Below are 25,828 nucleotides of genomic sequence, written 5' to 3'. Positions count from 1 at the left end.
CCTTTGGCAGTTGGAATTCGATATAAGAGTAGGCGATAGTGCCGCTGCCCGGGCAAAATTTCCCTCATAGCACACTGTATGACGGATGCCCGTCTTCATTAACCCAGTATAGGAGCAGAACAGTAGGACGTTAAACCCCATTTCATTTCATTTCATTTCCAAAATAGTGGCTCAGTGACTAAAACGTTGGCTCACTAACCCCGAGATCCCACCCTTGGCCGAGAAAGTTCCTACAGGTTTTTCCAGCTTGGTTTCCCCGTGTCACTGGGGGTGGGGTATAGTCGTTCGGATGGAATAAAAAAGCGAGGTCTTGTATATATAACATTTGAAGCCAATAACTATAAAGACCTGCAATAGACGGGTTTAGCTCTTAGATAATGCAACTTTAACTTTTCTTTCCGTCTTAATTAGCTCTGAGGCGTGATCCTTCCTTGGTCAGTGGTACAGGACAGGTGACCTGGCAAAGGACAACAATAGTCGTTAGAATGGTACGAAAACCTGAGGTCCCGTTTGCACGTAAAAGATCCATTGGGAGTTGGAATTCGATATAAGAGTAGGCTGTGGCGCCGCTGTCCGGGCAAAATTTCCCTCATAGACACTGTGGTAGTTCACCATAACCGTGAATATGATAGTGATGAGATAGTATAAGACAACAGACTCGAGTGGAGGAAGAATGATGGCATAATGGAATTGAGCGCCGTAGGCGCGAAAGAATTTCAGATAGCAACGTGTAATATGTAATTATAAGCTTTTAATATTTGGGGACTGTGTCTAAATTTCCTGGCATTTGAGTTCATTGGTGGGTGCAAATTCTTGTGAACGAGCGGTTAAGAAATGGGACAGAATCTCGAGGTCTGCATGTTAATTCCACCCGTTTTGTGTGAGTTGACATAACATATGTACAGTCTGTCGCCCCATGATCCACTCACTAGTGCTACTACTATAACTAACTTGACGATTCAATATATCCGTGAAGATAATATTGAGGAGAGAGTATAAGACAGTGGTTCTCAACCTATTTTTGCCAACGGCACACTTTGAGGCACATGACATAATGGCCGCACACCTGGCTAAATATGATTATGTGAAAAAAAAAATGAGTTTTGCAAAATAAAATGCTGATAAGTCAGACGGCATAGGCCTACAGACTAGTCATAGACTCACAAAATGATTCAAACTAAATAAAGAAAAACACAGCCATGAACTCCAGTAAATACTCAGGGATCACGTGGTTTTTCGCATTTTCTTAGTGTGCCGTGCAAAATTTCGCGGCACACTTGAGAAGATCTCGCGGCACACATGTGTGCCACGGCACACTGGTTGGGAACCACTGGTATAAGACCACAGATCAGGATTGGAAGAATGGCGCGAAAAAATTTCTGACAGTTTTTAGGATCGAAACGTCGCAGTTTAAATTGACGGTGACAGACCTTATGTTATAATTTTTAATTTATGACAAGTTCATACACAGAGAAGGTCTTCATTAGCCAAGTCGCTTCAGAAAAGTAGGACGTTAAACTATTTCATTTCATTTCATACACAGAGACAAAAAGACCGAGACTAAAGTTTGCCGTTTGGAGTTGGCTTTTTACGCCACCCATACTCACTCGGCAAACATCGGCAGTTTTCGGTATACTACGTAGAATCATGCCGATGTTTGCCGAATGCATCCATACTTTTAAATCTACTTCCGATTTCATAACAAAGTTAAAAATAGAATTTGTTCGACATGAAAATTGCACAAGCAGGTGGAAACACTGTATTGTATTTATTTATATAAAGCAGATTGACTGTACGTCAGTTATAAATCTATAAGAAACGAGGGAAGAAGCTTGTCAGGTAGGATAAAACAATTAGTAGGATTATACTATAGGCCTAGTTAGGCTTGCCTTACAACAGTCAACAGGAACAGGATTGCTCTTTAAACGTACACGTAAAACATGAATAGGCCTAAACAAAACAAGAGAGAGAGAGAGAGAGAGAAATGGGGTTAACGTCCACTCGACACAAACTAGGTCATTTCGGGACTAACATATGGTTTAATTTTATTTCAATAATTTGCTTGCGCATAGGGGTCTTTAGCAGTGGGAGGAAACCGGAGGACCCGGAGAAAACCCACGAAGTTGGACAGGCGACCCTACTCCTTGACACGTACAACCAGGGATTCGAAACCACGCCAGTCGACTCAATGACAGACGCGAGCATGCTAACCATTCAGCCATTCAACCCCCCAAACAAAACAAGACAAATAGGGGGGAGCTAGAAATGGGGTTTAACGTCCACTCACAGGAGTCTGACCTTTTATCCGTACATATATGCATACACCATGTCCAACCAGACAATATATTGTTTTTTTATTATATATTGTCTGGTCGACATGGTGTATGCATATATATACGGATAGAAGGTCAGACTCCTGTGGTCCACTGACACAAACTAGGCCATTTCGGGACAAATATATAGTTCGGTCAATCCCATTTCAATAATTTGCTTGCGCGTAGGGGTCTTTAGCTGTGGGAGGAGGGCACAGAGAGAACCCATGAGGTAGGACAGGCGACCCTATTCTTCGTCATGTAGGCCTACAACCGGGGAATCGAAACCATTTGACTCAAATCAAGGGAATGGATTCGGTGACTTATTATAGGCTATAATAATTATATCGCATTTACGGGGTCCTCTATTTAAAGGAGCTAAATCGCTAATATTTGGGACCTAGAAATTGACCCAATTGGGTCGCAACGTATACAATAATGTTGTCTGATTGTATATAAACTGATTTACATTCATTTGGTTCCATTTTGACTCTAATTTCAAATCAGTTATGTCCAGCGAAATACGGCAACCGAATGTCAATTTCTAGCGTCTGGTTATTCCAGTCTATTGCGCATGCTCTCTAGATAAGATATGGCGTCACCGTTTGACAGGAGTTGTGGAATATGTCTAGCAAGGTTCTTTCTGGTCACTTGTTACAAATGACCCCAAAACCCACTATGGTACACGATTCGTGTACCAATGGTAAAATGTTTCTTTTGTCTTAAATATTGGATATCAGAAGTCTACCTTTTGCTGGTAAGATCACAACATCAATGTTGATTTGAATTGATAAATAATTCACGTTTTAAACGTGTAAGACTTTGGACGATATTGTGTTAGAGACTTAGCTACTTTAAGCTATAGCCTCGACTTTAGTACTACATGTAGCTGTGTCATGTATGGATTTACCAGTAGGACACACTAAAATACAATGACCCTTTATATAGAATACAATCACTGTTTTATCTAACAGCCTCGCTTTGTGAAAACGATCAGAGAACTGGCCTACATTTTGTTGAAACGTTGCGATGGCACGATTTAGCCGAATCCGACTAAATCCACCATTATTTCTACTTATACCGATACCATTCTCCATACCCAAATTGTTATTTTTAATTTAAAACTGTTATGTTTTTGTGTTAAAATGCCCCTCAAAATACTATTTCCAACTCCAAGCAAGCGATTCTGTGTAATACATGAGTTACATCCCTTGGTTAGCGCGCCAATGTCTTACTCACTGAGCCACCGCAGCTCCCCAAACAAGAAAATCCTTTCTCACAATGAACATAATATCTTAAATTTGTCTTTTTAGAATTATAAAATGGATTCACCAGCTCCTTGTATAGTCATGCCACAAGAAACTAAACCAGTTAATGCCTGGTCAATGCCCAAATCACCCTGGGGACAACAGAAGAAAGTTGAGACCTGTTCTCTTAATGATGTCATGAGTGAAGAACTCGCCTCACACCTACAGAAGCAACAGGAAAGTAAATTAGCTAAAAGACTGGAAAAAATAGCTCCAGCTGAACCACAGATTATCCAGCCTGAAACCTTGCCATGGTAAATTATATTATAATATTATTATTAATATATTTTTAAAAGTCATTAGATTAACTAAATGTATCAGTACTTGATAATAAAGACTAAAGAAACATTACTCAGTAGTAAAAAGTAATTCTATTCCATGTTACCGGTATTGTTGTTCTTAGGGTTTAACCTCTGCTTCCACTGAGGGTGATATCGCAGACAAGTATTATTATATTTAGTGCATGCATGGAGGTCATTCTTGTGGGAGGAAACCAAACTACACAGAGTAAACCCACAAAGTTGAGTAGGCACTACTATCTCCAAGCTACATACGCTCACACTTGGGTTCAAAACCACAACGGTAAGACAGGTGACCGGCCTGCTGGAGATGGAAGTGGTGGTATATTGTCTATTCCATGTGTCTTATGTATCAATTGTATAGCGTGCATCAACATGGAAATGTGGTTATATATTGTCTTCACCGCCTCCCCCCCCACTTCTGTCAGTCTGTCTGACGTCCACGTTTAAATTAAAATATAATACAACAAATTGTATATTTAAACAGTAAAACTTCTATATTAATAATTTATGTATATTTGATATAATAGTGAAACAGAAGAAGATATTAATGCTATATTAGCGATAGCTGGTGAAACACCAGAAACGTGTGATGATATGAAAATAGCTCAGATGTTACAACTACAGTTTGACAGAGAACATAATACAATGTTAGAAAAAGAAGCCCAAAAGTTTAACAGTCAGAGTAAAGGTAAATAAAAGTTAATTTACATTAACGAAAAAACAAGATAGACAGAAAAAACATTGGTATTCATACTAGGGCTTTTGCTTCAAAATTTTTGAATGTTTTACGGCCCGGGTAGTGGCAAACTGTAGGTTTCGAAAAGGCAGCCGGGGGTCTTAAAGCACTCTGGTTAGTATTCGTAGGGAAAATCTTTAGGATTTATTGATTATTTTGATACTACATATATGCTTAAAATTGGGAGGGGTAACACAGGCATTAGGCCATCCCCTTCTAGTGTCTACACTCTACAGGCCTGTGTATAATTGTAATATATTTCAGTCTCTCCAGGGATGTACCGATATTAATTTATCATTCTACTCTAATTTACCTCAATATTTACATGTACATGTACATATTTTTTGCGACACAAGACTCAGTAGTCATGACAGCCCACGACTTGAAAGAGCTTAGGACTCTTGTAACGGCGAGGGGGCATAACACTAACTTACCTTATATTCACCATAAATTGCTGACTCATTTGATGAACTCAGGCTTTGTGAAGACTTGGGACTTGACTGAACTCTCGACTAAAGTCAGCGGCTTGGGACTCAGTCTCGACGTGTGGCGGCTTGTTTCCACCTCTGGTACCAAGTGCTAAAGAGTTAACTTGAATGTTATTTCTTTTTTATCTTTCATCAGTTTCGATATCACTTGAGAACTTTAAAGTATCCCATATTCCTAAAGAAGAAGAAGATGAGGAGGAGGAGGAGGATAGTGATGATGCTCTACCAGAAGTTGTAGAACACAAGTCACAATGGCGTACGTGGAAATTTTATTTTTACATCAATCTAATATTAATTAATCTAATTGTGGTTCGATCCCGGTGTTGTCCAAGAAAATTTCCAAGTTTCTCCTTGTCATTGATGTAGGACCTGGCAAGGAACAGTGTGTAAATCGTTTGGAAGGGGCGAAAAAACGAGGTCCATTGTACACATTGGCGTGTACGTAAAAGATCCCTTGTCAGTTGGAATTAAAATACTTATGGCATGAGCCCGTCTTGATTAGCCCAGTCAGTGCAGAAAAACAAGTTAAACCCCATTTCATACCCTGTCTCATGTCTGTTTCATATGTTTTGAGCGTCCTACGGTTTCCCCCCACTGCTAAAGACCCCTACGAGCAAGCGAATTATTGAAATAAAACAGAACCGTATGTTAGTCCCTAATTGACCGGGTTTGTGTCGAGTGGACGTTAAACCCCATTTCTCTCTCTCTCTCTCTCTCTTTCATTTGGTTTGAATGTACCTTTGAGTTTTAAATATAATAGTTGAACCCTACCCTTTAAAGGTCAATAAAAATTTGTATATTTTAGGTAAATATCAGTTTAATAAAGGTGGATTAACAGGACATGGAAAGGATGTCATGTCTAAACATGATGCTGTATTATGTGGACGTAAAAACGCAGAGAAAATCATGCAGGTGAGGTGTTTAATTTTAAAATCTAACTTAATTGTTTGTGAGTATTAGCTGTGTTGCCTATTTTCAGGGTGGTTGGGAAGGAGATTGGGCTGAATAGGGAGGAGATTGGGTTGGTTAGGGAAGAGATTGGGCTGGTTGGGGAGGAGATCGGGAAGGTTGGGAAGGAGATCGGGAGGATTGGGAAAGACATTTCATACAGAAAAATTTATCAGTCAGGAATTTCGCCATCGTCTGGCAGTATAAATATATTACTTCAAGATGCATTATGCAAGATCTAAATCTCACCATTTCAGATCTGTTTCTATCTTCAAATCTTATGTTAATTATTATTTAAACATTTATGCACATGATGGGCTTATAATTAACCTGTCAGGAACATCCTGAATTTACAGAATGGCAATAGAGTGACATGGAATTCAGTAATTCAGTTCTGTCACTCCCTACAACTGCGGTTGAGTGAGAAAAATCGTGACGTGATTAAACACAATATTTTCTTACGCAGTTGTGTCATGACTGGTTGAGATGTTTTCTGATGCAGTTGTAGCCTGAAATCCACTTTACGTTCGATTGTCACTATCATTGGGAGTGAGAGAAATCAATTGTCACTATTTTTGGGAGTGAGAGATTTCAATTTCGGAAAGCTCAGTCAAGTAAAACTCTCTCTCTATCTCTCTCTCTCTCTCTCTATCAGACTAATATGTATTTTTGTTATTTTAGTTTCCCCCTGATTTTTTATCTGGAGATGCTGAGAAAATGGATTTAAGATTACCCAATCATGTATTTAATAAACTACGGCATTATTCACGAACCGGCAATAAACAATTCAACAGACTTCATGAAAAACAAGAAAATGCTACAGCGGTAAGTAAAATATAGAGTAGATTATTCTTAATCGTGCAGGTGGAACAGTTGGCTTGCTAAATTGGAGGTGATCCCGGCGTTGGCCAAGAAAAGTTGTGGGGCTTTTGTGGTGTGGTTCCCCCTTGTCAGTGGTGCAGGAGGAAGGGCCTGACAACTGATAGCGTCCAGTTGTTCGGATGAAACGAAAATTTGATGTCCTGTGTACACATTGGTGTGCACGTAAAAGAGCCAACGACAATTGTAATTCGAGGTTAGATTAGGCTGTAGTGCGGCTGTCTGAGCAAAATTTTCCTCCTAGCACAATGTATAGGCGGAAGAGGTTCACAGGGAGGGTTTCATGACAGCTTAACATTGGTTATTCAGGGCAGTTTGATCTTCATTTGTATATTAAAGACAATATCTATTCTATTAATTTTCTACTCAATCTTGGAGGATTTCATCCTTCCTGCACCGACAACATTAATAATATCCAGCCTTACCTGTAAAGTTCCAGGGATTCTTATACCCACACCTAGTTTGTTCATAATATAGTCCTCACCCAATCTGTCCTTCAAATTCACAGTTTCCCCCCTTTGACAAAATATCAAATTTGGACTTTTGGATAAGCTGTTGTTGAGACATGGCTGCTATGTGTGCGTATTTCTACACGTTCCTTGGCTATCTTATGTACTTATAATAAGGAGTTTATTTGGCACAATTTTGAAAGTAATAGACTATAGACGATGAGTTTTGTCAGATTATATTTTATTACAGGAACATGATGTAGACTATGAGTTATTATATTTTATTACAGGAACATGATGTAGACTATGAGTTATTATATTTTATTACAGGAACATGATGTAGACTATGAGTTATTATATTTTATTACAGGAACATGATGTAAACTATGAGTTATTATATTTTATTACAGGAACATGATGTAGACTATGAGTTGTTATATTTTATTACAGGAACATGATGTAAACTATGAGTTATTATATTTTATTACAGGAACATGCCGTTGATCCACGTACAAGAATATTATTATTTAAACTAGTAAATGCTGAGGTATTAGAAAGTATAACAGGGGCTATAAGTGGTGGGAAAGAGGCTGCTGTATTTCATGCTTATGGTGGAAAGTAAGTTTACTTTATAGTACATACAGCAGACACACTTTCATTAGCAATTTGATTAGTAGATTTTTAAATCTAACAACGATTTTCAGTTAGCTTGATGTCTAACGTGTCTCAAATTGGTTGATGGACTTCACGGTCACTTAGCCAAATGTCAGTTTGGTCGACATCTTTAAAAATGGCCGTGTTTTTTTCTCTGAGATAGTGGGAGTCAGGGAAACCTTTATAACTCTTCAACAGGTTCATCTATTTTGATAGGTACGAAAATAAAACTTTTTGGCCCAAATTCTCCCATTGCACACTTTTTAGACTGATATTCCTTTTAGAGATTCAACTTTCAGAATGTTACTACCTGCAAGTGATTTTAAGGTTTTTTTTAAATAACAGTCAGTGTTTTTAATTTGTAATTCTATTAAATCTGGAAAATAAATTGTCTAAACTTCATATATCCCTTTCAAATTGTGTAGTGCTGCTGTCCGGGCAAAATTTCCCTCATAGCACACTGTATGGCGTATGCCTGTCTTCATTATCCCAGTTAGAGCACAACAGTAAAACGTTAAACCCCATTAAATTTTATTTTGTATTAAATTGTGATTAGTATTGAAAAATAAACCATAAACCAATTTATGATTTTTTTTTCTAGATTAGAAGAAGCAGACATGCCATCAGAATGTGCCATTAAGATTTTTAAAACAACTTTAAATGAATTTAAAAATCGTCAAGATTATATTAAAGGTGACCACCGATTCTCCAAAGATGATTTTAAAAAACAAAATCCTAGAAAGACGATACGAATTTGGGCAGAAAAAGAAACAGCTAACCTGAACAGGTGTGGTGTCATTATTACTTTGAACTTCATTCTGTCATGTTTTCAGTGGTGCAGGACGGAAGTTTCCCTGACAAGGAAAAGTGTGTAGTCCTTTGCATGGGACAAAAAACTAAGGTCCAACCATGTAGACATTGCAAGCACAACTTATTGGTCAATTTAAATCAACATTGATGTTGTTGTCTTACTGTGAAAAGATGGGCTTCGGATGTCCAATATTTAAGACAAAATGAAAATTTTAAAATTGGCACTCAAATAAAAGGTCCCATAACAATTGGAATGGATTAGTCAGAAATGCCACTGAAAGGGCAAAATTCTCCTACCTTGCATTGCACATATAACCATAAAGATTAAAAATACCAGTTGTTAGTCCCAAAATCTCTGAAGTGTTGATGAGATATTAAACCCTCTTCGACTCCATTGCATTACAATATCTCTATTTTTAGAATGATTCAATATTATATATTTAAGAATGTTTCAATATTATATATTTAAGAATGGTTCAACATTATATATTTAAGAATGATTCAATATTATATATTTAAGAATGTTTCAATATTATATATTTAAGAATGGTTCAACATTATATATTTAAGAATGATTCAATATTATATATTTAAGAATGATTCAATATTATATATTTAAGAATGACTAAATATTATATATTTAAGAATATTATATTTTTAAGAATGACTAAATATTATATATTTAAGAATGATTTAATATTATCTATTATTAGAATGAGAAAGTTTGATATGCCGAGCCCAAGAGTCGTAGCATTAAAGAAACATGTATTAGTTATGACGTTTATAGGAGAGAATGGTCAACCAGCACCTAAATTAAAAGATGTCCGTTTTAATACAGAAGATTTACAAGATGCCTACGAACAGACTATTACAGTTAGTACAAATATTTACAATCAATGCTTCCTCTAATAGATGTAATGCTGAATCATGTTGTGAGTTCTTCAAAAAAAAAAAAAAGTCACATGACGGGCTAAATCACAGACGTTCTCCATTGTTATGGCTTCTTTCAATTTTAGATTAACGAAAATTAGTAATTATGCTGATTAAATAGGGAAACTTGCAAAGGGGATAGCAATTATAAACATAAAGATTATATGACTGGTGTTGCCTTTAATCTGTTTCTGTTCCGTGCTTGTACATGACGAGGAGTTGGTTGTCTGTCCAACTTTGCACGGGAAAATGTATAGTCGTTTGGATGGGGCAAAAAACGAAGTCAGTACACATTGGCATGCACATAAAAGAAACCGTGGCAGTTGGAATTCGATATAAGAGTAGGCTGTAGGGAAGCTGTCTGGGCAAAATTTTCCTCATAACACACTGTATGGCATATGTCCGTCTTCATTAGCCTAGTAGGTGCAGAACAGTAGAACGTTAAACACCATAAGGATACAACTTATTGAAATTCACACTTTAATTTTAAACTGTTTTGTTGCCTGGCAATGCTTGATTATAATCTTATCTTGATTTTTTTAGATTATGAAGAAGTTTCAAGATGAATGTTGTTTAGTTCATGCCGATTTATCCGAGTTTAATCTACTGTGGCATGATGGGAAGGTGTGGGTTATAGATGTCAGTCAAGCAGTAGATTTAACACATCCTAAAGCTTTTGAATTTTTATTCAGAGATTGTCAAAATATATGTAAGGTAAGTTCAACAGGTTATTATTATTATTATTCCAGAGTTATCGCTCCTGTTCCTCCCACTCTGTGGGGGAGGGGGGAGTGACCGAATGGTTAGCACATTCACGCTTTGTATCATAAGGTCTGTCATTGAGTCAACTGGTGTAGTTTCAATTCCTCAGTTGTATGCAACGAGGAGTAGGGTCGCCTGTCCAACCTCGTGGGTTTTCTCCGGGTCCTCCGGTTTCCTCCCACAGCTAAAGATCCCTATGTGCAAGCGAATTATTGAAATAAAATTGAACCATGTGTTAGTCCTGAAATGACCTAGTTTGTGTCGATTGGACGTTAAACCCCATTTATCTCCCTCTCCTCCCACTATTCTTATGACCCATATGCGCAAGCAAATCATTTAAATAAAATTGAACCATATGTTCATCGCAAAATGACCTAGTTTGTGTCAATTGGATATTAAACCCCATTTCTCTCTGTTATTGCTACTGTCATCATTCTACAGGTCAGAGTTTTTCAAATTGTTTCAAATCTTGCTGGGATCATATATATGAAATTTATTTTAAGCACAAACAATTGTTTTCTGTTAACTTATTTTGGAGGTTGTCCTAAATATTGTGGTCCCTCTAAATATTGGGGGAACTCTTAATGTCGAGGTCCCCTCACGGGAGTCTGGTCCAAATCGTCTTTCAGCCATCACTGATATTCACATCATTTTGCTCTCTTTTAATGCTTCTATTCGATTCCCCCGCTTGTATGAACCAAGGAGTAGGGTTGCCTTTCCCAACCTCATGGGTTTCTCCGAGTCCTCCGGTTTCTGCCCACAGCTAAAGACTCCCCCACACAAGCAAATTATTGAAATAAAATTGAACCATGTGTTAGTCCCAAAATGACCTAGTTTGAGTAGAGTGGAGTTAAACCCCATTTCTCTCTCTCTCTCTCTCTTTGTTCTTATCTCTCTCTCTCTATTTCAGTTTTTTGATAAATCTGGAGTAGTTAATGTTTTACAACCTGAAGAATTATTCAATGAAATAACAGCCTGGGATGTCAAAGGTCATGGTGTAGATTTCTTGTCACAGGTAAAACTAATTTAATATATAAATATAATTTTTACTCATGGCAAAAAAGGTGTCAGTCTTCATTAGATCAGTCGGAGCAGAATCGTAGAAGGTTAAACCCCATTTCATTTCATTTCCAAAAAGGAGTTTGCATTAAGTGTTAAAGTCATTGTCTTCGACATGAATTTCATTACTGAAACAATCGCCCTGGCAAATGTTTTCCATCAAATTATGTGCATGCTGATCAGCGATGTTTTAATTTTAATGTAATAGACAGATTTAGCTCTTAAAGATACATTATGTAAGATTTAGATAAAGAGCTGACCATTCTTGCTATAATAGCTCAAAAATAGATAATGCAAAATGAAAATTTCATTCAAATTACTTTATTTTGAGTCAAGTTATCACTGTTTGTAATTTTGACAAGATGTGTGCATTGTGGTAACCAGGGCACTGGTATATTCGAGGCTTAGCCTCACTTTCCCATTTTTAAATTAAATTTTTAAATGGCGATCCGTTCTAATCTAGTTGAAATCTCAAGTATCCGATGCCATCGAGAGTTGATTATGGTCTTGTTTTGTTAATAAATGTCTAAATAATAGTTTATATAACATTTCGGGCAGATTTAGCTCTTGTATAATGTATCTTTAACGCTTTTGTGAATAAAGGCCCCTGGTGAATGCTCATCAATGTTGCATGAAAATAAAATTGAAAATTTTTTTCTGGCATTTCAGATGAGACGTTATGAAAAGGAGTCCAGTGAAGCTAATTTAGCGTTAGAAAACAGATACCACAAAAAACAATACGCTTTTGATTTTTACTGGGATTTATCACAGAAACAGAGAGAAAAGGCTCTTGGTGCTGTTCAATTATCAGACTCAGATCAAGAGGAAGATGATGAGTCCTGAATCCAGCTCAATAAATCCGTTTGAAACTTAATACACCCTCATATTGGTGTATTATATAAGTTGATAACATGGATGAGAGTACAGCTAGTCGGTGGATTCCGGGGGTGTGGGAGACTCAGGGGTGAAGTGTTTATAGAATCATGTATAATTCATTTTAATAATATTCTTAATCTCACATGTACATGTAATTAAAAACTATGCCATGATCTTATAAATGATCACAAAGTCTTTAATTTGGAAAATGAAATGAAATGGGGTTTAATGTCCCGCTGTTCTAATGAAGACGGGCATACGGCGTACAGTGTGCTATGAGGGAAATTTTGCCCGGACAGCGGCAGTACAACCTAATCATATTTTGAATTCCAACTGCCAAGGAATCTTTAACGTGCACAGCAATATGTACACAGGACTGTTTTTTTCGTCCCATCCGAACAACTATACGTTTTCCCTTGCCAAGCCCTCTGTCCTGCACCACTGACAAGAGAGCATCACGCCGGAAAATCTTGATCTTGTATGTGAACGGTAATATATACATGGGACCTTTGTTTTTGGGACCATCTGAACGACTATACTTTTTCACATGCCAGGTCCTCTGTCCTGCACCACTGACAAGGGGGCACCACGCCGGAAAATCTTGATGAACTCTATGATAAGATTTAGTGTGAAGGGTCCCCACCCTCTTTGTTTACACTTGTCTTGATTAAGGAAATAAACACTTCCTGTTTCGAATTTAGAGGGGTGTTATTGTCATGTCCTGTGATCATTATGAGCCAAGACGATATTAGTTTGTGTAAATCATTCTGAAATTAGAGGGGTAGTATTGTCTAATAAACGACAAGTTTCACCCAAATCAGAATCAAGGAAATTTTTCAGATTTGTGCTACAATTTCAATAATACTGTTTTCTTATCCCCCTAAAGAACCCCTCTTTGTTATCTTATCCACCCTGACAGAACCCCAGATCCTCGCTTGTTATGGTTTGAAGGTATAAAACACAAAAGCTAAACAGTTTATGGTATGCAGAGTTTAAGACACACAAAGCTAAATAATTTATGACTGATAGAATTGTTAATAATAAAAAGATGAAGTGAATTATACCACTGTGATATATTGTGTAATATAAAAAGATAATAAAAAAAAAGAGGAAAACATTGATTTTAGCTGTTGTTTATCAATAATAGTTAACTTTGTCTCAAAGTGGCAATTGAAAAAAACACAATTTTTATGGGAAACAATCACTAGTTTTATTATATAAGCACAGCGTTTCCATAAAAATTAAAATTGTGGTGTTGGATGGCCGAATGGTTAGTACGTGGTTAGAACGTGTGCGTTGAGTCAACTGTTCTGGATTCGATTCCCTGGTTATACGTGACGAGTAGGGTTGCCTGTCCCACCTCGTTGGTTTTCTACGGGTCTTTTGGTTTCTTCCCAATGCTAAAGACCCCTACGCGCAAGCGAATTATTGAAACAAAACTGAACCTTATGTTAGTCCCGAAATGCCCTAGTTTTTACCCAGTGGAGTTAAAACCAATTTCTCTTTCTCTCCCTGGGTCTGACTAGAGCCATATGAAAATGAAGTTTTCAATTGGATTGAAGCAGGCCTACTAATGTCTCAATTGTGGTTGGCTAACAAAATGGCTTTTTGGTCTGATCTTGGAGCTATGCAGATTCTTACACCATTTCTACCTCTGACCAATTTTCCACACACGTCACTACCCAGCATCAGTGTCAACTGCAGGGGAAGACAACTCGGCTTGGGAGATTGTCTCTGACCCTCTATATCAGTGATTCTCAACCAGTGTGCCGCGAAATTTTGAACGGCACACTTAAGAAAATTTCTCACTAAAGAAGCCAGCTATTTGACTGATGAAATTCGAAACACTGCAATAAAGTAAGTTCATAGCTGTGTTTTTCTTTATTTAATTTGAGTCATTCTATATAGTCTGTGTCTACGGTTGTATGCCGTCTATGACTTCCATGTTTTTATTTTGTAATATTTAAATATTTTTCATATATATTTAGGCCAGGTGTGCCGCTATTTTGTCATGTGTTCCAAGGTGTGCCGTTGGCAAAAAAGATTGAGAACCACTGCTCTATAACATTCATTATTTTATTTTTTTTTCTGTTCTGTTAATCTATAAAACTTAAAAATTACCTAACAAAATGGCGACGATGGCCACATTTAGCTAGACTCTCTTTATATGTCTCTGGGTCTGACCAGATGAGATCTGTAAACCTAGTGAGGCACATTTACTTGTGTGTATTTAGTGTCAGTACAAAAATAAATAAATTCAGTATTTAAAGGAGCTAAATCGCTAATATTTGGGACCTAGAAATTGGCCCTAATGGGTCGCAATGCATATAATAATGTAATCTGATTGTATATAAACTGATTTACATTCAATTGTTTCTGTTATGTCCAGCGAAATATGGCATGAGTCTCGACCGAATGGCATTTTCTAGCATCTGGTTAATCCAGTTTATTGCAAATGCTCTCTGGATAAGATATGGCGTCACCGTTTGACAGGAGTTGTGGAATACTGTATGTCTAGCCTCGTTCTTTCTGGTCACTTGTTACAAATGACGCTGAAACACATTATGGTACTTGATTCATGTACCAATGGTAAAATGTTTATTTTGTCTTAAATATTGGATATCAGAAGCCCACCTTTTCCCGCTAAGATCACAACATCAATGTTGATTTGAATTGACAAATTATTTGTGTTTTCACTGTTGAAGATTCTGGATGATATTGAATTAGAGACTTAGCTACTTTAAAATGATGTGGTAAATTCAAAATTTTGGAACATTTGGCATTTTTTGCAGACATATGAGTGTTGGGTACAATTATTTAAATGACCTCTAAGTTGGGAGATTATCTTTCACAATAATGTACTTTGCAAGGGTTTTAAAATCCCTCTGCAGTTTTTAATACAAGTGCTCACAAAAACAGAACATTAGCATTTGAATAAGTGTTCGGTTTTCTGTATTCAATGTCGGTTAAACAATGTCGGTTATGCAACAGCTAAACCTGCCAATTGTAGGTCTTTCATTAGGCCTGAAATGTTATCTAAATTATTAATTAGACATTAATTAACTTATCCAGACCATAATCAACTCTCGATGGCATCGCTAGCCTGCGACATTTACTGGATTAGAACCTGGTCTGCTGCTTCTGATTAAATCAAAAATTGGATAATCGAGACTATGTTGTTTTTTTTATCATGACTTTAGTAATGATAATCGAGGCTAAGACCAAAATTCAATTGCTAAATACTTGGTTCATTGTGGATTAATTGTCTTTACATTATCTAGTTTTTAACTATTATAGTGAGAACTAACAGCTCTTTATCTAATCTCCCATAATGTATCCTTAAATGTAATGAAATAAATCAGTTTTTTCATCTCCAACAGGAAATATTTAATGTATTAATTTACAATTTCTATCTAGAAATCTGAAATGCACCAAAATAAATACAACAAGCAGTTGCCATGTAAGATACACCCACATTTTGCAAGAGATGGACAATCAGGGGCCATAATCCAGTATGTTACGGTCCGACATGCGGCAATATCAAAAGGAACCAAGGTCTTTGGAATATAAATATATATTTTAAGTTTCATCAAAATCGGGTAAAAATTGTGACCTCTAGTGGATCCACAAGGTAAAAACGTGATTTTTTTGTACAATCAGGGGGTATAATCCAGGAAGTTACTGTCAGATATTGAAACGAACCAAGAACTTTGGGATGTAAACATATATTTTAAGTTTCATCAAAATCGGATAAAAATTGTGACCTCTACAGGATCCACGAACAAAACGGGAACGGACAGACGTCCAGACTTGAAAATTTATAATTTGATGTATAGGGTCTGGCACAAAGTCGGGAAGACTCCCTCTTGTCTGCCACATAGAATCCCTCTTGTCTGACACAAAGTTCAAAATGTCTGGTACTAGTTAAAAAATGGGTGACATTTTGTCAGGTATAACCGAAATCATTATTCCTCCCACCCCCTACTGGAAAATCCTGGCATTGTCACTGGATTTTGTGGCAAACCAACTAAAAGTTGCACGATATATCGTTGAATCGATATATCGCGATTCACTGTGTCACGACGCACAATTTTTTACGATTATTTTTTTATGTTTTTTTTTTGTCACTTCAGTATCTAGTCTGTCACTCTTAATTATCCACAATCTAATTAAAATATAGATCTATATTTCGTTTCGTTTTTTATACTTTCGATGGCCTACACTACATGTAGATCTAACAAGTTATAGTGGGAGTTCACATTCTATGACATCAGGTACCAAGCAAGCGACATTTGACCAGATTACTTCAGTCATTCGATTAACCAATTAGCGACCGACATGTATTTTTATCTACTTTTGCTTTGTTTTGATTTCTGTTGCCGCTAATGTCTACCCACAGTTCCGCGCAAAAAAGGTCAAACGCTTGATTCGACAGACCATTTGATTGGCTGACCCCTCATTTCAAGCAGAACACGTCAATGATAACAACGCTTCCAGATCCAAGTGTAGTAAAGACAAGTAAAACGAAATTTTGAATTATAAAAACGAAACGCAATTGGATCTGTGTTTTAATCAGATTGAATTATCCAAGTCAAACATTATCCATAGGTAAACAATTATTTTAAATTGTTTGGGTCCTTTTTTTGATCCATATCAATATTGTGATATAAAACAGTTTTATTTCTTCGATATCGGCAGGAATAAAAATTCCTGCAGTCCTGTTGTTTTCTTTGTAATTAATATTGATCTGGTTATGAATTGTCATACGAATCGTATTGTAGTACCTGAATCGCAATACATATGGTATCATGATTGGAGTCGCAATACCCAACACTAATACCAATGAAACAAAACAAAAACAAACAAAAAACCCATTACCATCTCCCTCCCATAAATAATTTGTGACCATATATGTTGGCACCTGACAGTCTCCATTTTATATCAGTGGGTTTGACAGCAGACGTGGAATGAATAAAATATAAATCTGCAGTAAATATTATCCTGAGTCTTTATTGGTTGGATTATTTCTAACTTGTTGTAAATCTTCCACCCAAGATTTAACTTGATCCGTGTTAAACTGACCTGTAATAAAAAAATAAATTAAATTTACTCTCTAACTGGGAAGGTGGTGCAGGACGGAGGGCCTGACAAGGACAGCTGTCTAGTCGTTCAGATGGGATGAAAAAACGAGGTCCCATGTACACATTAGTGTGCACGTAAAAGATCCTTTGGCGGTTGGAATTCGATACAAGAGTAAGCCATAGTGCTGCTGCCCGGGCAAAATTTCCCTCATAGCACACTGTATGGCATGAAAAAGCGAGGTCCCGTGTACACATTGGTGTGCACATAACAGATCCCTTGGCGGTTAGAATTTGATATAAGAGTAAGCCATAGTACTGCTGTCCGGGCAAAAATTCCCTCATAGCACACTGTATGGTGTATGCCCGTCTTCATTAGCCCAGTTCGGAGCAGAACAGTAGGACGTTAAACCCTATTTCATTTCACCTTTTACTGGAAAGCTAAAGATAAACCAACAAGCCCACCACATACCGTTAATAAATGTATAAGTATATATACATTGTTCTGCACTGACTGGGCTAATGAAGACAGACATACGCCATACAGTGTACTATGAGGGAATTTTTGCCCGGACAGCAGCACTATGGCTTACTCTTATATCGAATTCTAACCGCCAAGGGATCTTTTACGTGCACGTCAATGTGTAAACGGCTTGCTTACCATCATGCACTAATGACAAGGAGTGACCACACCAGAAAATCTGGCCAACACAGGGATGGACCACGGGACAACCCAGGGGCGGATCAAGGGATTTTTGCAGGAGGGGGTTTGTCAGGTTCCTGAGACAATGTATCCACCCCCCAACCCCCGCATTTTCTCTATCGTCATTTTGGCGTATATACATACACATTGAGCTTTTTAAACAGAGAAATTCAACATCTCGTTTAACATCAATTTTTATTATGAATTAATACAATGACATTGTGATTCAATTTCATGGATGCAAAGCATTAATTGTGATATCACATAATGTCTATATCATTATCTTGTGCTTTGAGTGCCCATCCTGTCCCACATCTGACGATAAAGCCGAGAATCTTTTCTCATAAAAATTGTTGATTTACAAAAAAAAAAATATGGAGCTGAGCAGGGGGGTTCGACCCCCCAAATCCCCCCTCTGGATCCGCCCTTGCAACCAGATTAGCGAGCCACTGCGGGAATAACTATGGGAATATCAGTGTTGCTATCACATATTGATTCAATTAAGAGTCCTTCTTGAAGGAAGTTACTTATATTTTATTTGAAAACTAAAGATAGGTTGCCCACAGCAGTTAAGTTGTCCGAGAAAACCAGAAGGTTGTCATGTTATTAAGAAAATAAAAGGCAAAATCTTTATACTCACTGGAACTCTGACATGAGTATCGGGATACTCGATTGAACTTCAAAAAAGATTGACAATCAAGCAAAAAGGGGGATTTAGAGAGAGAGAGAGAGAGAAATGGGGTTTAACGTCCACTCGACACAAACTAGGTCATTTCGAGACTAACACATGGTTTAATTTTATTTCAATAATTCGCTTGCGCGTAGGGGTCTTTAGCAGTGGGAGGAAACCGGAGGACCCGTTGAAAACCCACGAGGTTGGACTGGCGACCCTACTCCTTGCCACGTACAACCGGGGATTCGAAACCACGCCAGTTGACTCAATGACAGACTTTATGGTACAGCACGCACGTGCTAACCATTCGGCCACCCAACCCCCCAAAAGGGGGATTTAGGGCTATAAAAGCATGCGCTGACTGCATAAGAAAATATCTCATACTAAGTTTACGGACAGACTTTTTGATGTGCAACACCACATAATATTACCTTCTGTAGAGTCGAAGAATTCCTGTAAACTTTTGCCGTCTAGTTGTTCGTATTCATGCGCCTGTTGAATCATATCAAATTTATCTAAATCTTTAACAAACATGGCTTCTTTACTAGACATAGTTTCATATTCCTGTAATAATACAACATTTATTTAAACAGAGAGAGAGAGAGAGAGAGAGAGAGAGATGGGGTTTAACATCCACTCGACACAAACTAGGTCATTTCGGGACTAACATATGGTTTTTAATTTTATTTACATAGGCGACCCTACTCCTTGCCACGTACAACCAGGGATTCAAGGTCGACTCAATGACAGACTTTATGATACAGCGCGCGCACGCTAACCATTCAGCCATCCACCCCCCCCCCCCCCCCCCCCCCCCGAGAGAGAGAGATGGGGTTTAACATCCACATGACACAAACTAGTTTGTTTCGGGACTAATATATATGGGTCAATTTTATTTCAATAATTCACTTGCACATAGGGGTCTTTAGTAGTGGGACGAAACTGGTTTGCTTATATTGTCTCCAGTGGATCTAGAAACATTATAAAATTTTTAATTCAATTTGTAAATTAAACCATTGTTTGACTGATAATCCCGTTTAGAGATTCCAAATGAAATGAAATTGGGTTTAAAGGCTCAATACCACTCCTGTTGTAACTGAATAATATGTCCCAATCTTTATTCTGGTCAACAAATTGTACTATTTTACAATATTCCAATTAATTGATGATACAAATTTCATCTTAACACACCTAATTTAAAAAATTGGAAAAATTCAACTAAATGATTTGAAAAGCCTAACGTAAACCTTTTCAAATGTGACTTGGATTTAAAAATATTTTCGATGCCTCTGGACAAGTAAAATAGGATGTAATGGATAATTTACACAACAGGTAGGACACTTAAACATCTAATACTTAGAATAAGGCTAATATTTATTTACTGGAGCTGTCAAGCCAGCAAGAGTGTTATTGTCCCTTTTACACCCTACTGTTCTACTGCGATTGGGCTAATGAAGACGGGCATACGCTAACCAGTCTGCTATGGGGGGGAACTGTTGCCCGGACAGTGGCGCTACGGCCTACTATTATATCGAATTCCAACTGCCAAGGGATCTTTTATATGCAAGCCAATGTATACATAGGACCTCGGCTTTTCATATCATCCGAACAACTATACACTGTCCCTTGCCAGGCCCTCCATCCTACACTGTCGACAAGGGGGAACCACGCCGGAAAATTCCGATAAACTTTCTCGGCCAATGCAGGGATCGAACACGGGACCTCCAGGTTAGCGAGCCAATGTCTTACTCACTGAGTCACCGTGGCTCCCTTAGAGATTCGACTTTCACAATATTGTATTTTGAAACAGATTCAAAATCAGTGGATTAATATATTTACTATAAAACTGCATTTTGAGATAATGATGAAAACTGCACAATAAAAATTTAATCTGAAATGAAATGAAATGGGGTACTGTTCTGCTCCTATGCTGGGCTAATGAAGACGGGCATACGCCATACAGTGTGCTATGAGGGAAATTTTGCCCGGACATCGGCACTATCGCCTACTCTGATATCGAATTCCAACTGCCAAGGGATCTTTTACGTGCATTCCAAAGTATACACGGGACCTCGGTTTTTCGTCTCATCCAAAGGACTAGACAGCTGTCCTTGTCAGGCCCTCCATCCTGCATCACTGGATGAACTTTCTCGGCCAATGCAGGGATCGAACACTCGACCTCCAGGCTAGCGAGCCAGCGTCTTACCCACTTAGCCACGTGATCCCCCCCAAAAAATTTAATCTACTAGTATCATGTAACAAAAATGTCGTCTTACCTGCCAAAGGTCGTAGATTTCTGATCCTACAGAACTGTCAACTAAACTACATATATACTTTACTGCTGTCTAAAATAAAACATTATAAATATAAATAAACATGCTCCACCTATCACCCATTCACTGAAGAACATGATTTTAGTCATTTCTTTCTCTTTACTACATGTAGAATGCACTTTAAAACCCAATCAAGCTAGGGTTTCATGATTGTTAACTTATGGTTTCTCTTATTATTGTTCAATGTACCTATATATAACACTGTCACAATTTTTTCCTCATTTGTAAAATGTATGCTTGATAATGAATGACCAGTGAATTCTTGTCAAACTTTGTGTGTATATAATATAGTGATTGTTATCCATAGAACTGGGTTGTGTTACACTTTAAAAGCGTTTTAATAAAACCAAGTCTATCCAGCACTTTTTAAGTGACAGTGATAACGCCTGGAAATAACGGTTTTAGATGTACCTGAAATAGTACCTGACATTTTCAACTTAGTGTCGGACATGTATTAATAATATCAATAAAAAAGACAAAACAGTGCCAGACAAAATGACAGGCACCAGAGGTTTTGTGTGTCGGACGGAGCCTGAATCTGTGCCTGACATTGTCTGTGACAGGTGCCTTATTTCCAGGCTTGGATACAGCGGTATCTGAGAACCAGACTATTTGTTTATATATGGAATTACTACAGGTAATTAACATGCTGCGGCCTTAGTACAGGTAGATTACTTACCTCCTCTCGTTTATATATGGCCTTACTACAGGTAGATTACGTACCTCCTCTCGTTTATATATTTACTACAGGTAGATTACTTACCTCCTCTCGTTTATGTTTATCTTGTTTAGCCACGCCATCAAAAGGTGTTATATCTCCTACTATACATTCAGCCATATCATGTACTAAACACAGCTTTATACACCTAGAAATATATCATATGGTGTTATATATCTCATCTTTATACATCTAGAAATATATCATATAGTGTTCTATATCTCATCTTTATACACCTAGAAATATATCATATTGTGTTATATATCTCATCTATGTACACCTAGAAATATATCATATAGTGTTATATATCTCATCTTTATACACCTAGAAATATATCATATTGTGTTATATATCTCATCTTTATACACCTAGAAATATATCATATAGTGTTATATATCTCATCTTTATACACCTAGAAATATATCATATTGTGTTATATATCTCATCTTTATACATCTAGAAATATATCATATAAATATGGTTATTTTATTCATTTATTTATTATTCTAAGAGAGAGAGAGAGAGAAAAATGGGGTTTAAGTCCACTCGACATAAACTAGGTCATTTCAAGACTAACATATGGTTTAATTTTATTTCAATAATTTGCTTGCGCGTAGGGTTCTTTAGTAGTGGGAGGAAACAACCAGAGGATCCGGAGAAAACCCACGAGGTTGGACAGGCGACCCTACTCCTTGTCACATACAACCGGGGATTTGAAACTAGCCAGTTGACTCAATGACAGGCCTTATGATACAGCGCGCACATGCTAACCATTCGGCCATCCGCCCCCCTATTATTCTAAGAGTAAGAAACAGATACATTCATGACAATGGAAAAAAATCATGAATGATCTGCTTCTTAAAGGACAATATTGGTGTCAGTCATTATCACATGTGTGATAGAACTGGTTAAACACGTTCCAAATGTAATTTTAACACAGAGATCATTGCTACGATAGATGCATTGTGGAGCTTTCAAGAAAGGGAAGTCACGAACGCATAAGGAAAACACGAGTTATCCTTCTTTATAACTGACTGAAGTGACGAGTGATAACAGATACACAGTCTTCGAAGGAATTATTAGTGAGCAGAAATTCTCTGTGTATCTATTATCACTCGTCTCTTCAGTTAGTTATATAGAAGGATAACTCATGTTTTCCTTTTGCGTTCGTCACTGCGCTTTCTTGAAAGCTTCATAACTCATCTTTCGTAGCAATGATCTCTGTGTATGAAAATTCCTGGTTTATTTCCAGTTATATATCTCTTAAAGGGACAATAACACTCTTGCTGGCTTGACAGCTCCAGAAAATAAAAAATAGCCTTATTCTAAGTACTAGATTTTAGTGCCCTACCTGTTGTGTAAATTATCCATTAAATCCTATTTTACTATTTTATTTGTCCAGAGGTTTCAAAAATATTTTTAAATCCAAGTCACATTTGAAAAGCTTTACGTCAGGCTGTTCAAATCATTTAGTTGAATTTTTCCAATTTTTTAAATTAGGTGTGTTAAGATGAAATTTGTATCATCAATTAATTGGAATATTGTAAAATAGTACAATTTGTTGATCAGAATAAAGATTGGGACATATTATTCAGTTACAACAAGAGTGGTATTGAGCCTTTAAACTCGAGATAATTTTTTGTGTCATTATGTACTGAATTTCCAGCTTCTCCATTTTAATAGATAATCTAAAGAACACCATTGTATCCGGGATAAGATTGGTCATTCCGAGACTAACATATATCAGAGGTGTTTCGGAGTACACTTAATCGAATTCCAACTGACATGGGTTCTTAAATTCCATCCCATCCGAACCACTAGACAAGACTTTCTGTGTTGTCCCACAGAGGGAACTGAGCTTGGAAGATCTCACAGTTCATCTGGAACAATGCCTGGAATTGAGCCCTTACCGACCGGCACTGTCGAAAATTAGGGAGGGCCCCCCCTTGGATCCGCCTCTGCAGATCTACTGACCAGTCCAGCCCCTGCTACTCTTGTAAGGTAGTGTTGTCATTCCCCCTATCATTTCCCTAAATAGAGAGAGAGAGAGAGAGAGAGAGAGAGATAGGTGTAAATATACGCGCACACGCTTACCATTTGGTCATCACCCCCTAATATAATCAAGATAGAGATGGGGTTTAACATCCACTCAACACAAACTAGGTCATTTCGAGACTAACATATGGTTCAATTTTCTGATCTAACGCACACACTTTAATCATTCACCCCCCCCCCCCCCATTTCCCTGCTTACCTTCATCCAAGCCTGAATCGGGTTTAACTGCATTGAGTCAAGTGAGATGATTTCGATCCCAGAAATGAAATGAAATGGGGTTTAATGTCCTACTGTTCTGCTCCGAACTGGGCTAATGAAGACGGGCATACGCCATACAGTGTGCTATGAGGGAAATTTTGCCCGGACAGTGGCACTCTTATATTGAATTCCAAATGTCAAGGGATCTTTTACGTGCACGCCAATGTGTACACGGGACCTCGGTTTTTCGTCCCAACCGAACGACTAGACAGCTGTCCTTGTCAGGCCCTTCGTCCTGCATCACTGACAAGGGGGAACCACGCCGGAAAATCTGGATGAACTTTCTCGGCCAATGTAGGGATCGAACACTCGCCCTCCAGGCTAGCGAGCCAGCGTCTTATCCACTTAGCCACGCGATCCCATGCTAGTACATAACGAGAAGTGAGTTTTCTTTGGGTCCTTCAGCTTACTCCCACTGCTAAAGAACCCTCAAATTGTACCTTATGTTAGTCCCAAAAAGACATAGTCTGTGAGGAGTGGATGTTAAACCCCATTTCACTCTCTCCCTTATAACTTACTTATCTTTATCTAATCCTGAATCAGGTTTAACTAGAAATGCCATGACTGCCATTCTATACATGTGATCGGCAACACTTTCTGGATCAGTGACATGTTTTCTCACCCATCCTGTTCTTCTTACTCTCTGTAAAACAAAATCGTTAGATGAAAATTCTTTTTACCATTACTTAATATTTTCTCTCTTTGTGTAGGCGTAGAGTTCTTTGAAAAGCGCTTCAGATTCATCTTTTGAGTGCTTGAGCCACCCTTAAATAAGTCATCCACTTGCCATGTATGTGAAACGAAAGGCGTCCAAGCGTAGCTAAATACAAACACACCAGTATATCTCAATGTTTATAGCTACCGTAAGGCTATACTCATGGGTGGGTAGGTCTACTCTGTCGAGACTTAATAATGCCTAATATCTACTCATAAAAGCTAAACATTTCTGCATATTTTCCAACAATTTCAAAAGTAATCTACATATTTCTGATAGGGTAAGCTTAGGAATTTACCATTATTTACAAATGGATTTTTAATCAGAATTATATAATAGTTTGACCATTTTATTTGAATGTTATCGTAGCAGAGATTAAATATTAGATTAATTCATTGAACAGTTCTGATTATGACCCTTTTGTTCTGATTTTTGATCAGAATTTCCAAAAGCTCAGTAAAACCATAGACCTATTATATACAAGGTCCATGGTATAACCGGTTGCATTGAGCTGCCAGGGCTGCCAGGGCATTGTTAATGATGGCTTTGTAATTGTAATAGATATTTTCACAAAACGTGTACGGGCTGCAAAGATAAAAAAAAAAATATCGATCTATGAAACCTTTAGTTGTCCAATCAGTGAAAAAAACTCTAAATGTTTCGATACACTCGAATTCGCTGCCATTATTGTAAAGATTAATGCAACCTGGTACCGAAAGATCTTCTTGAGCAAAATTCAAACAAGGCTTACAAGGGTCAGTTCCAAATCAATCAATTTTATAC

At 37.5% G+C, this 25,828-nt stretch overlaps 2 protein-coding genes across 2 annotated transcripts; one reads left to right on the top strand and one right to left on the bottom strand.

The window, feature by feature from the left end:
* Nucleotides 1–1,699: 1,699 nt before the first annotated feature.
* LOC126824441 (serine/threonine-protein kinase RIO3) lies at nt 1,700–13,633 on the top strand. Its single transcript, XM_050553674.2, has 12 exons — nt 1,700–1,839; nt 3,626–3,873; nt 4,449–4,609; nt 5,282–5,401; nt 5,951–6,057; nt 6,775–6,918; nt 7,912–8,039; nt 8,677–8,862; nt 9,599–9,758; nt 10,359–10,529; nt 11,488–11,592; nt 12,306–13,633. Exons 2-12 carry the CDS (start codon nt 3,635–3,637, stop codon nt 12,477–12,479), a joined length of 1,695 nt encoding a protein of 564 aa, XP_050409631.1. The 5' UTR covers nt 1,700–1,839; nt 3,626–3,634; the 3' UTR covers nt 12,480–13,633.
* Nucleotides 13,407–25,824, bottom strand: LOC126825051 (5'-deoxynucleotidase HDDC2). Its single transcript, XM_050554487.2, has 6 exons — nt 25,668–25,824; nt 24,849–24,973; nt 22,063–22,165; nt 21,243–21,311; nt 19,398–19,530; nt 13,407–17,594 (listed from the first exon to the last, which is right to left on the bottom strand). The coding sequence occupies exons 1-6, from the start codon at nt 25,728–25,730 to the stop codon at nt 17,509–17,511; spliced, it is 579 nt and encodes a 192-aa protein (XP_050410444.1). The 5' UTR covers nt 25,731–25,824; the 3' UTR covers nt 13,407–17,508.
* Nucleotides 25,825–25,828: the final 4 nt, after the last annotated feature.

Source organism: Patella vulgata, chromosome 1, assembly GCF_932274485.2.
Source record: "Patella vulgata chromosome 1, xgPatVulg1.2, whole genome shotgun sequence".
In the NCBI taxonomy this organism is placed as follows: Eukaryota; Metazoa; Mollusca; class Gastropoda; family Patellidae; genus Patella; species Patella vulgata.
The sequence above is the reverse complement of the archived record's forward strand: the minus strand, read 5'-3'. Positions and strand labels throughout refer to the sequence as shown.